The 12,426-nt window shown below is 55.9% G+C and overlaps 1 protein-coding gene across 1 annotated transcript; it reads left to right on the top strand.

Moving 5' to 3' along the window:
- Positions 1–219: 219 nt before the first annotated feature.
- LOC119620319 (uncharacterized) lies at positions 220–10,451 on the top strand. Its single transcript, XM_037987805.2, has 2 exons — positions 220–1,603; positions 5,042–10,451. The coding sequence occupies exon 1, from the start codon at positions 351–353 to the stop codon at positions 1,389–1,391; it is 1,041 nt and encodes a 346-aa protein (XP_037843733.2). The 5' UTR covers positions 220–350; the 3' UTR covers positions 1,392–1,603; positions 5,042–10,451.
- Positions 10,452–12,426: the final 1,975 nt, after the last annotated feature.

Here is a 12,426-nt window from a genome sequence, read left to right as displayed (position 1 = left end):
GCCTCCGTCCCCACCCCTCCCGGCCCGCCGCGCCCCAGGGTCTCCACAAAGTTGCTGCAAGTCGCCGCAAGTCGCCGGAGCTGCAGCGGCAGGGGAGGGTGAGGCGGGGCCGCGCGACGGGCAGGAGCACGGTCACGACCTGGGGTGCCGAGCGCGTCCCCTCCCCTCCCCTAGCCCCGAGCGTGCACGCCCCCCAACAGACGCGCACCAGGCATCTAAAGCCCGCTGCTGCCCTCGAGGCTCCCGCCCAATCAGATGCCGCGTACGCGGCGCCGCCGCGGGCAGACACCCCGGCGCCGGAACCTGCGCCACTGTAGCCTCGGCCCCGCAGCAGCGGGGCCAGCTCGGCCATGCTCACCATCCCGGGCGCGCTGTCCGCGCACGGCTGCGCTCGGGCCGGCATTCCCCGGCTCGCTGCCTCCGGTTCCCGCTCCGGCTCCGGTTCCCGCTCCTCAGGAGCGGCAGCGAGACAGACGGAGAGCAGCGGGGAGATTGAGGACCGGGCTGGGCAGGTGGGAGAAGGCAGAGGGGCGCCGGAGAGGCCGGGCTGGAAGGGGGAAGAAGTGCGGCTGCGCAGCGGAGGGGGCCGGCGCAGGGCTCAGATCCATGATGGTGGCCGCGGCGGCGACCCGGGCAGGGAGTGCGTGTGTGTGCACGAGAGCGCGCGGGGTGGTGCGCGAGAGGGCCTCGGTTCTCTTGGGCGCCCGGCTACTGCCTCCTGCTCGCCACGGCGCGATGCCGACGGAATCCCTACCGCGCGCCCCCACCGTCCGGCGCTTACACTCGCACACCCGGGCACGCACACCCCACGCCGCCGCACACCCGGCTCCGCACTCCCTACTCGCTCTCCTGGGGCGGTCACAAAGGCCCCCAAGCCCGGCCAGCTCGAGCCCTCGGAGCGCGGCCCTGCGCCGCTCCCGTACCCGCCGGCCTCAGGTGCCCCGCTGCTCCCTGTGGGGACCCCGCGGGCGGCCCGGCTCCCGCACCCTGCCTGGCTGGGCCGCGGTCGCGCTCCCAGCCCGAACCCGGGCCCGGGTGCGGACTCGGGCTTCCCGCACTCGCGTCCGAAGCGCCGGCCCCCTCCGCTGCGCCGCCGCCCTTCTTCCCCCTTCCTGCCCGGCCTCTCCGGCGCCTCTCTGCCTTCTCCCACCTGCCCAGCCCGGTCCTCGGTCTCCCCGCTGCTCTCCGCCTGTCTCGCCGCTGCTTTCTCCCGCGCCCCCTCCTCCCCACCGCCTTGCGCTACCTCTCACATTCTCCGCATTACAGCGGGTGCCGCCCGCCGCTCGCGAGGCCCAGGGTTCGAGGGTGCAGTGGGCCGCGAGGGGACGCGCCGCGCCTGGCCCAGCCGTCCCGTCCGCTCTCCGCGGCTACTAGGTTCAGCCTGGCGCTAGGGTGGCAGCGTCCCGCGCTAGCCTCGGCTGCCGATGACAGCTGTCATCTCGCCCGGGCTTAAAGGGCTAGCGCACCCGGCTCTACCGGCCCCACCCGGGGGCGCCGGGGAGGGGACCTCGCCGCGCGGGAACAGTCCGGGTCGGTGGCACAGCAGCGGCCGTGCTGGCGACGCCCTGTCGGCCGCGGTGGAGCCCGGCCCTCCGGGCTGGAGGTGAGTCAAGGAGAAGGATGGTCGGGAGCTGCCCGGACCACGCCATCCAGGGGGCGCTCAGCAGCCAAGTCTCTGGGCCCACAGTGGGTGTGCGGCGGTGCAGGCTGAGCGCCCTGGACTGCGGGGCGGGGGAGGGGGATCAGGGAAGCTGCTCTCCGAGTCTGAACTCCAGGGGAAGACACCTCTCATGCTGGGAGAACAGGGCTCACGGGGTGGCGTCCCGTTCCTGCTGTGTGACGTTGGGCAAATACCTACCCCTCTCTGCACCTCAGTGTACCCCCTTTGTAAGGACATGGCTTCCATCATCTCTGAGCCCATGCCCAGCTCTGATGTGGTTTTAGATCCCATAGGAGGGGGAGTCGCAAGGTAGGCCCTCAATCCCCAGAGTCCCACCTCCTCCTTGCCTGTGAGAGCTGAGGCCACCGCTGAGATTGCAATCCTTGCCACCCTGGACACTCACCAGGCGGAGTCGGCCTCCTCCTTCCTTCTGCCTTATCAGGGGAACCAGGGAATGAGGCAAAGTTGAGTTGGTACAGGGACCTACTCTTTGAAGAGCTCCCTCACATCCAAGATCTCCTTGGGCCCTCATGACACCCCTGGGAAGTAAAGTGCACCCCTAGGCTCCCGGTCAGCCTGATCCTGAACAAGTCTGGCAGATGAGCTTTTCGTCTTCAGGGCCCCTTCCCCACCCTTACTTCCACCCCAGACTGTCCCTTGCTCCCCAACCCTGCAGAGGGATGCATTTTGCCCGTTGTTCAGGAAGTTTCTGTCATGTGCTCCATCCTGTGCTAGGTCCTGGAGACACACAGATGATTTAGACACATTCCTACCTTCAGAAAACAAGAATACGGAAAGTGTGATAGAGCCGTGGGGGGTGGAGGAGGTCCTGGAGAAGGTGACATTGAAGCCAGGTAGTGAAGGATGAGTAAGAATTGGCCAGACAGACAGGAACAGAAAGGGGATCCCATGCCAAGAGAAGAGCATGTGCAAAGACCTGGAAGTGGGAAACGGAGTGATGGGTGTTTCGGAGGGAAGAGAAGCTATAAATCCTTGATTTGAGGAGTTTCGACTTTGTTCTGGGGCAGCAGCAGAGCTGCTGCTTGGCAAATCTAGGCAGCAGCGCCCACCCCCACCTTTCAGCCATCACAGAGGTATGGCTAAGGGCTTCCTAAACTCAGCAGCTTTTGCCAGAGGGCCATCTCCTCTTCTGTTCCTCCTCTCCAAGGCCAGACCCAACTTCTGTGCCCATATCCACAGCCAGAGGCAGCACAGCCTCCCCCTACTGACCAGAGCTGGAAGTAGGAAAAGCCCAGGCTGTGCTGTGGCTGTGATGTGAGTCCAGGAAGAGCCAGGCTCCTGTACCCACCCGTCATGAAGATGCCCTGTAAAGACTCCAGACTTTGGTTTCAGGCAGATCCAGTGTCGGTTCCAGCCTCAGTGTCCTCCTCAGTACAATGGGAATAAAAATACATTGCCAGTAAGGTGACTGGTGAAGAATCCACGAGGGACGATGCTCAGGAATGGCTCAGCACACAGTGGGCATGCAGCAAATGGCCTTTTCTTCCCTGTGCCTGAGCTTGACTTTGTGGCCCATCCCAAAGTCCCTGTTGTCTCCCTTCTCCCTCCTTCCCTGGCCATTTTCTTTCTGCCTCCGTAACAGATTTCCTGGGGGCCCCAAGCGAGATGAGCTCACAGGTGTTGCCTGCTCTGGTTCAGCACGCCTCCTGAGGTATCTTCCCAGGGCTTCCAGGTGAACCCTAGGGAAGCCACACGGAGACAAACAGCCTTTCCGCAGTCTCTGACCTCCACACGGAGCAGCAATCCCAGCCTGCATCCCCATCCAGTTCTCCCGCTTACTTTTGCTGTCTTGGGAGGCACACAGCCTTTGTGTCCGTGCTTGGGAATTTATGCCCAGCTATGTGGTCAAACTCAAATAGGTGGCATACTTTCTCTGAGCCTTAACTTCCTCTCTAATTATGGGAGCAAGCTGGTATGTGCCACAGGGATGATGAGCCTAAGTCTATGTCATTTATTGTCCCCAGCAAGTCCGAGCCTAGGCCCTCTACCCAGGAGTTCTGCACTAAGGCAGTCAGGTGCAGAGGCCTCTCTGGGATCTCCTTGTGTTCTGTCCTTGTGCTGGTGGCCAGCCACCTCTTCCTTCCAGCAGGCTTTACAGAGAGGCATGGCATGAACCAGGCCCACTCCATGGCCAGAGCAGTAGTAGTTGGGGGCCTGGGGCAGGGACCAGGAACCAGACCAGTTGGGCAGCTCCAGGAGGGAGCTCCTCTACTAGGAGCTGGCAGCTGCTTCCCACCACAGAGTCTGGGTCAGTGCCCCCACAAATGCCTGCCCGGGGCTGCTCTGCTGTTTCCAGCCATCTCCACAGGCCAGTCATGGGGAACTTTGGCAGTGTCCCAGATTTAATCATCATGCCAGGTCCAGCCGGGACTGAGAGTGGCCCACATGGAATTTGAGGAGGCAGTGGGCATTTCCCACCCACTTCCTCTGAAACCCCTGGCTTCCTAAGCCAGGCTGAAAAGTAGGTCACCAAGGGTTCAGAGAAATGCGCCACCTAGCTGGGCTGTCTGCTTACAATCTCTAAACACATCCAATCTCCCTACTTCCACCTCTCTCCCCACCTGTCCCCACCACCTTTTGGTTTCCACACATCTCTCAAATCCTTCTGTCCCTAAGCAGCTGGCATCAACCACTCCCTCCCTACCCCAATCTCCCTCCTCTTCCCTCCTCCTCTGCCAAGAGTGTGGCCAGAAGATTTTTGTTCATTGGCTTACCCTCATGCTCATCTTGGTGTTATCATTCCCATTTCAGATAAGAAAAAAGCAAGGCTCAGGGAGGTGAGAGCCAGCATTCTTTATTCTTTCTGTGAACAAGAGTTGTAGGCCTACTTCATGCCACACACTGCGCCAGGCATGAGGAATACACAGTGGAGACCTTAGAGTCTAGAGGAGACAAGAAGAAACCAAACCACCATGCACACAAATGTAAAATGACAACTGGGACTAGTGCTATGATGAGGTCTTTGGGGACCTGGTCTGGTCTGGATTAGGGGGTCAGGAGAGGCTCCCTACAGGAAGTGACACTCGATGTAGCACCAGAAGGTTGAGTAGACAATGACCCACAGAAGTGGGGACTCCAGAGAGAGGGAATAGCATGTGCAAAGTCCCCATGGTGAGAAGAAAGAGAAAGGCTGTGTGACCAGAGCATGAGGAGAGAGGATTCTCGATGGAGGTGCAGGTGGCATGGGTCAGGACAGTAGGTTCTAGTGGGACCAGCAAGGAGTTGGGTTTTAGCCTGGAGGCTCTGGGCTGGCCCTGGAGGTTCAAAGCAGAAGACAGTGCCACCACTGTTCCTCCAGCTATCTCCCAGCCTACCACCCTTCACCCAGGGACCACTTCCACCCTCTTCTCTGATGCCCAGGCCCTGGCACAAGGCGGGACATCCTGGAAACTCAGACTGCGCAGCTGAGTGGGCAGCGTCATGAGGAAGCAAGAGGCCTTGGCCCCGCCTCTCATCAGATGTTAGCTGGATGCCTCCGGGCAGCACCTGCCACTCCGTGTCCCCCAGAACTGTAAAGAATGGACTGATCATCTTCTGCTATCTCTGGTTGATCCTGGACCATAGCCTGTAATAAGGGAATGGAGAAGATACAGCATGACTCCACCCAGGCCAGTTTCCAGGGCCTTGTCCCTGCAGTGGGCAGAGGGGCTACCTGAGGCCTGCTGCTGGCCTATGCTTTCCCATCCCTCCTCCGCCCCTCACCCTGCCCCTGGCCCTTCCCAAGGAGGGCACTCCAGGAAGCTTTCTTCCTGTCCCCACCCTAGGCCTCACCTGCACTCTCACCCATGTCTCCACCTGGTAAATGCACCAGACGCCCAGGAGCTTCTGCCTCAGCTTCCCAAAGTGCTGGAATTATAGGCGTGAGTCACTGCACCCAGCCTTAATTCATTTATTTTTTATAGAGACGGGGTCTCACTGTGTTGCCAGGGCTGGAGGTGGATCCTTTTGATTGACATTCTGTGGTGGAGCAGGGCCCCAGGCCCCAGAAAGGGCCAAACTAGGCTGTAGGTGGGCTGCTAGTGGCTTTGGTAGTGGGAATGGATGATGGATTGATTGGAGTTTTCTCCATTTGGTGGTGATGCTGGGTCTGTTATGTGCAAGTCTCATTAATTTTTTTAATCAAGAAATTGCTCCATTGGGAGGGTAGGCAGGGGTGGGAACTAGGCTCAGGGGCCTGGGCTCACAGGGAGCTGGGGCTCAGGACCCAAAACACAGCTCCTCATGGGAGACTGGAGAGGTGAGGAAATTCACAAGCCTAAGACATGGAAGCACCAATGTCCTTTCTCAGTGTTTTACACATATGCACACACATGCCCAAGGCATGTATGGAAACACCAGCTCATGCACACACATGTGTAAACGGGCAGATATACACACATACACTCTCACAGGGCTCCCCACCTGGGATGCTCTCCCCTTCTTTCTGAATCTTCCCATGTCACTTCTTGGGTCCTCTCCATCCCCAACCTCTGGAGCCATAGAGGGATGCCTGGACCCAGGCTCACACTTGGAGTAATACCCACACCCAACCCTCTACAGGAGTTCTGGGTGTCAGTGGGGTGAGGGCTGGGGGGAAGGGTCCTGAAGCAGGTTCAAGCCCAGGGCCCAGGACAGTCCCAGGACCGACAACGGGGCAGGGAGGCGTCCTGAAGCTACCAGGATGGGAGTCCTGAGCCTGCTGATAGGGGTCTGATGAGGCCCCTCCGTGAAGAGAAAAGAACAGCCCAGGCGGGCCAGGAAGGGCCTGAAAATGCCTCCTTCAGTGCCCTCTCCTGGAAGCCCTCCAGAACTGCCACGAGCCAGCTGCTCTTTCCTTCCCCTGAATTCCTCAGCCCTGACTATTGGCAGAACCCACTGGATACTGTGCTCAGGAAATCTTAAATCCATCTTTCTGGAGCCCTGAACTTTTGGGATCAGCACAGACCCAGGATTGGACTTATAAAATCCAAGCCCCTTGGCAGTGAGGAGGTAGCCTCCCACACCTAGCAACGGAGAAACCAGACCAAATATGATTGGTCACTTCCCTCTCATGGAAGGGAAGGCATGAGCTGATTGACTGGTGATGCTTATAAAAGGGAGAAGCCAGTGGGCACAAAGAAGCAAACCCATGCCAAGAGAGATGGTTGGGCTTGGCTGTCTTCAAAGAGGACAGTCCCAGCTCAGAACTCCCCCTGTCACCCAGTCGGCCAGAGCAGAGAACTACCCAGTGGAGGAGTCCCATGTCAGCCACACTCCCAGCAGATTTCAACCTTGGTATTCCCAGGAAGGTGGGCCCAAACTCTCAGTCTGCTCATGGGGCAGAACTATTTGCAATGAAGTGAAAGGTTCTGGCACTCGGAGGGTTAAGCCTAGATTAACCAGAACCAACCTATGCATGTTCCCCAGAGGGCCCCAGCATCTGTAGGCAAGGGTGTGTTTCTGGAAGGTAGGCAGGGTTCCAGCCACATCTGGAAGAAACCAAGAGCTTCCAAGCTGGAGGGGCTTTGGGGATGATGTAGCCCAGTTGCTACTACACAGATCAGGAAACAGTGGCCCAGAGAAAGGGAGGCAGGGGAGAATTTGTCCTTGGTCACTCGGGTACTTACAAGCAGATGGGACTGGGACCCAGCTGGTCTGTCCAGGGCTCTTTCCTCTGCACCACTCAAGGCTGCAGATCCCGTGTTGGGCCCGGCTCTTGTTTACCTCCATGCCTTTGCATATGCGCCTGGGACGCATTCCCTCCACCTCCACCAGGTAAGCCCCCACCCACTCTTTAATTTTCAACCCCAGGATCACCTTGTCTCGGGTGCCCTCTGTTCATCTTTGTGCTCCCGAGGCCTCTTGCACACCCATCACAGCTCTGGTCACACTGGACCCTCACTGTGTGTTTACATGTCTGTCTGCCCACAAGGCTGTGACCCCTTGAGGACAGGGGTCCATCCTCATGTCTTTGCCAGCCCGGTCAAGTCCAGGGCACAGTTAAAGGCTGGTAAGTAAATGTCTCTTCAGTAGAGGAATGACAGACTTGGGTATTTTAATCTCACAGTTTTCTTCCAACATGATTCCTGTTTTCTGTGTGCCCAGCCCTGTGCTTGGTCGGAGAAAGCGGGGAAAAAGCGGAGGCCCAAGCCCCATCCTCAAGAGCTCCCAGTCCGGACCAGGGCAAGATGTGTTCTGTTAGGGGTTCAGGCGTCACACACTCGGGGTTATTACTTAGAGACCTGGGTGCCAGGAGTGGGAGCACTAGACACAGCTGAAACTGGTTTTGCCCTGGCCTGGGTGCCCATGCAGCAGGCAGATCCTAGGAGGACGCTGTCTGCTTTGCTTGGTTTTTCCCAGCTGTGAGACTACTGCCCTGAAGAGATCTCAGGCCCTATTGCACAGCTCCAGGGAACATTTTTTATGTGAGAAGCACACACCTGGAACCCTGCTTCACAGACTACAGTATGAATGATACCTACCCACCCACCCCCCACCCTGCAGAGCTATGTGAGGTGGTGGCCCTTGGGGGCTCAGGGCACATAAGCTGATGGTGGGCCTGAGCAGGAGTCCTTAGCCTCACCTCTGCAGCATCCCTGTATGTACAGCCATGGATGAGAGCTGATGACAGATGTCCAGCTCAGACGCCCCTTTCCAGGACAGTCTGGGTGCTCCCAGCTCTGCGTCCCTTCCCAGCCCTTGCTCTCAGCCTCCCACCTCAGCCTTCATCCCTGCCGGGCTGGAGGTGGCCAGTGGCCCTCTGGCTGAATGGGCCTCTGGATGGCAGCCACGCAAAATGCCCAGTTACTGCAAGGCCATATTTACATTTTCTAATATCAGGCAAAGAAATGGCTAATGTAGCAAAAAATGGTTACTCCATGTAATAGTGGCACCACCAAGCCATTGTGTGCCAGACACCATACATCATTCTTAACTGTCACACAAATTCTGAGGAAAACGTGTAATTAGTCCCATTTTGCATATGAGACAACTAAGGTTCAAAGAGGCTCGGACCACACTGCGTCATGGCAGAGCTGGGACTGAAAGGTGTCCTGCCTGACACCAGAACTTTCCACCTGTCCCTTTCTACCCCCAACCTAAACACCCTCTGGCCTCAGGGGCTGTAAAGGCAGCAATGGATTGGGTCTGAAGTAGCTTTGGCCAGTCCAGTGTGAGCAGAGCACTGTACAGTAAGGGGCCCCTACTCAAGGCTGTGAACTACCCTCTCCTGCAGCAAACAAGAGCTGTCTTCTGTGTACTGCATGTCAATGTGGTTGCGTGTACATGAGACAGTGTGTACATGTGGTTGTGCATACATGTAGCTGTGTGTGCATGTGGCTGCATGTGCATGTGGCTCTGTGTGCGTGTGCCACATGAAGCAGTTATGTGCCCTGGTCCGAAAAACACCAGCAACAATTTCACTCGCTCATACAGGCACTAAGAGCAGGGACCCTGGGAGTCACATTGCCTAGGTTCATGCTTTAACTCTGCCACTTATCTGTGATCTTGGGTGAGTTACTTAATCTCTCTGTGCCTCTGAGTCTCCCATCTGTACACTGGGGATAATAATAGCTTCTAAGTGGAAAATTTGCAAAGGTCTCTTGAATGGCCAAGATATCTGTGGAAACTCATAGGATGTGGGTAAACAAGGCATTGAATCTTTCCTCACAGACTTAAATGAATTTCTATTCAAGACCTGGGCCTGGTAAGTGCTATATGGGTGTTAGCCACTGTATTTTTCAGCAAAGGCTTATTGAGCACCTACTGTGTGCCAGGGAGCATGATAGGGGCTGGGTCACAATACTAATCAAGACAGGCATAGTCCCCACCCTCAAGGGGATCACAGTCTTTTCAGGCTCCTCAAAGCAGTCTCCTGCCTTCATCCACAAACACGCACTGATGGAGGAGACAGGCAATGACTGAGGCCAACGCATCTGGGAGGATGGAGGAGGGAAGAGACGATGTTGGGACCCCACCCTCTCTAGTTTTCTTCCTGTCCTCCTGGCTGCACCTTCTCAAACTCCCTTGGGCTCCCTGTCCTTTGCCAGCCCCAGTCCTGTGGGGTGTCTAGGACTCTGTGCTCCACCTCTTCTCCCTTCCTGCCCACCCACACAAGCCCGCCCACCTTCTCCCATCTTCACACAGATGACCCCTACATCTCTGCTCCAACCTGGCGCCCCCAGGCACTCAGTCACCCAAACCAGTAGCCTGGAAGTCCCCTGTCCCTACCCCCTACACCCACCCCACTCAACCACTCCCTAAGTGCTATCAACTCTACCTCCAGCATCGCTCTTGAATCCACCCATTTCTCTCCAACCCCACCAGGCCTCCCCTCCAGTCCATCTGTAGTAGATGCTGTTGGTACCTCACCCAGACCCCATTTTCCAGCCAGGACATTTGTCTACCACCTGCAGGCGGTGTTGGCTGTTAACAACTCACAGTTGTGCCCTTCTAGGGAGCAGTGCCCTCAACCAGTGGAGACCAAACTTATCAGGAAATTCCTGGGGGCTATACTCTCCTCCATGTGCAACCCACAGTCATCAGGCAGATCTGGGAACAAAAGCTGCCCCTTGTGCCCTGACAACTCTGCGGTGCAGTGCAAGCACCAGAGCTTCCCAGGGGACTGGATCCAGACCAGACTTTGGCTGAACCACATCCTCATCTAACCCCTCATGCGTGTCACTGAAAGCACCAGATCCCTTTCCAGGCTCTGCCTTCCGGGAATCCAATCTAAGACCCCATCTCTGACATTGGGCCACTTACAGTGACATCTCCAGGCCCTGGGAGGCAACCCAGAGGACAGGTGGGGCCTGGGCTAGGGCAGAGGGCCACTGGGGCCTGGGGAGGGGAATGCCGGGATGCTGAGTCCCCAGCCACCTTGTTCGGGGGCGGCCTCTCTGACGCTGTGATTAAGTTTTGTGCCAGAAAATCGATGGGGAGCTGGAGCTTTCCCTCCTCCCTTTTTCTTTTTACTTCCCTTTCTCTTCTTTTCAAAGGCTGAGCCCAAGTTAATCAGATAAATTCCTCAGCAGTCGCACCAACAGTTTTTCTAAGATTCAGCCTCCCCAGCGCAACTCATTATTACTCTAGACTGAGACATGAAAGCAAAGGGGAAAGAAGAATGGGGAAAAAAGACATGTTTTTAATTAAAAAATTAATTTTCCCAACACTGACGGCTACCCAGCTGTGGCACTTCCCCACTCATGAGATCATCCCCTCCATCCCTCTCTTCCTCATCAAATCTCAAGGTCGGGGGTGGGCCTGGGAAAGGCAGCTCCCTCTCTGAAAAAAGCCACCTTCCCCTCCAGCGGAAACCTCTTTGTCTCACCTCCCTCACCTGCAAAGTAAGTGGTAGGACTGCAGGATTCTACGTGGCAACCGCAGACAGAGGACACAGGCTTTGGAGTCAGGCAGACACGGGTTCCAGCTCAGTCACTGAGGATGCATGTGGCTTGCCTAAGTCCCCTCACACTTCTCTACTCAAGTGAGGTCCTCAGGCCAGCGGCGTCGCCATCACCTGGGGGCCTGTTAGAAATGCAATTTGGATCCCACCCCAGATTAGTTGAACCAGAATCTGTGTTTTTAATAGGATTCCCCGTGACTCAAACCCACAGAACCTTTCAAGAAGCACTGCTCTGGTCAATCCAAGCTTCAGCCATCTCCTCTGGAAAATGGCTTAGTCTGCGAAAATTATGAAGTTGTACGAGAAAACAGTTTAACAATCTGTAAGGCGGGAACCTCAAAAAAATATTCACGAGGTGTTAACCTGGGCCATTCCAGTGCCTTGTATCAAACCTCATATCTGGTTCAGGAGCTTGACCCCATGAGCCAGAAGCTTTTCTGCTCTCTTGAACACTTTGCTCCCTGTGTCTGGGGCCCAGTCAGAAGTTTCCTGAAGGAACCAAAGAGTTTGCAATGCAGGAAATCTTCACTGGAGAACACCCACTGTCTGAAGCACTGACCATTGTCCAGGTGCCTCCCCTACTCACCGCGTGCTGGGGCTGCTGGTGGGGTTAGGGCTTCTGTGGGTGACAGGAGCTCACACTCCAATGTCATGGGGATGGACCTGTCCATTCTAGACAGGTATCAACAGCCACAGGCTCCCAGTTTTACCTTGCCATTCCTTTCTGGGGTCTTTCCTAAGGACACAGTCCACAGTATGGATAAGTTTCACACCAAGAAGATTTATCAGGTTACCTTAAATAGGGAGTAAATAGAAATAACACTGAGAGCAAGGCTAAGTAATTGTTAGTAAGGATCTTTCAAATGATACGAAAGACTTTGTAATGATAAGTAAAAATGTTTATGATGTAATATGGGATACAGAATTGCTATACACTCATCTATGTTAAAAAATATATGTACAAACATATCCTTATGCTGAAGCCCTAATTCTCAATGTGATAGTATTAGGACATTTGGGAGATTATTAGGTGTAGATCAGGTCGTGAGTGTGGGACCCTCATGATGGAATTGGTGCCCTTATAAGACGAAGGCAAAGAGATCGCTCCCTCTTCCTGTACATGGTTGCTCCGAGGAATGACCACGTGAGCATGCAGTGAGAAGGTGGCTGCTTACAGCCAGGAAGAGAGCCCTCATCAGACACCAAATCTGCCAGCACCTAGATCGTGGACTTCCCAGTCTCTAGAACCGTGAGAAATAATTATCTGCTGTTTAAGCCACCCAGTCTCTGGAATTCTGTTATGATGGCCCAATCAGACAGTAGCATATTTTAAAAGAGGTAAAACCAACATTTTAGATAACAATAAAAAAAAATCCAAAAACTG

The sequence above is a fragment of the Chlorocebus sabaeus genome, chromosome 29, assembly GCF_047675955.1.
Source record: "Chlorocebus sabaeus isolate Y175 chromosome 29, mChlSab1.0.hap1, whole genome shotgun sequence".
Lineage (NCBI taxonomy): Eukaryota > Metazoa > Chordata > Mammalia > Primates > Cercopithecidae > Chlorocebus > Chlorocebus sabaeus.
The sequence above is the reverse complement of the archived record's forward strand: the minus strand, read 5'-3'. Positions and strand labels throughout refer to the sequence as shown.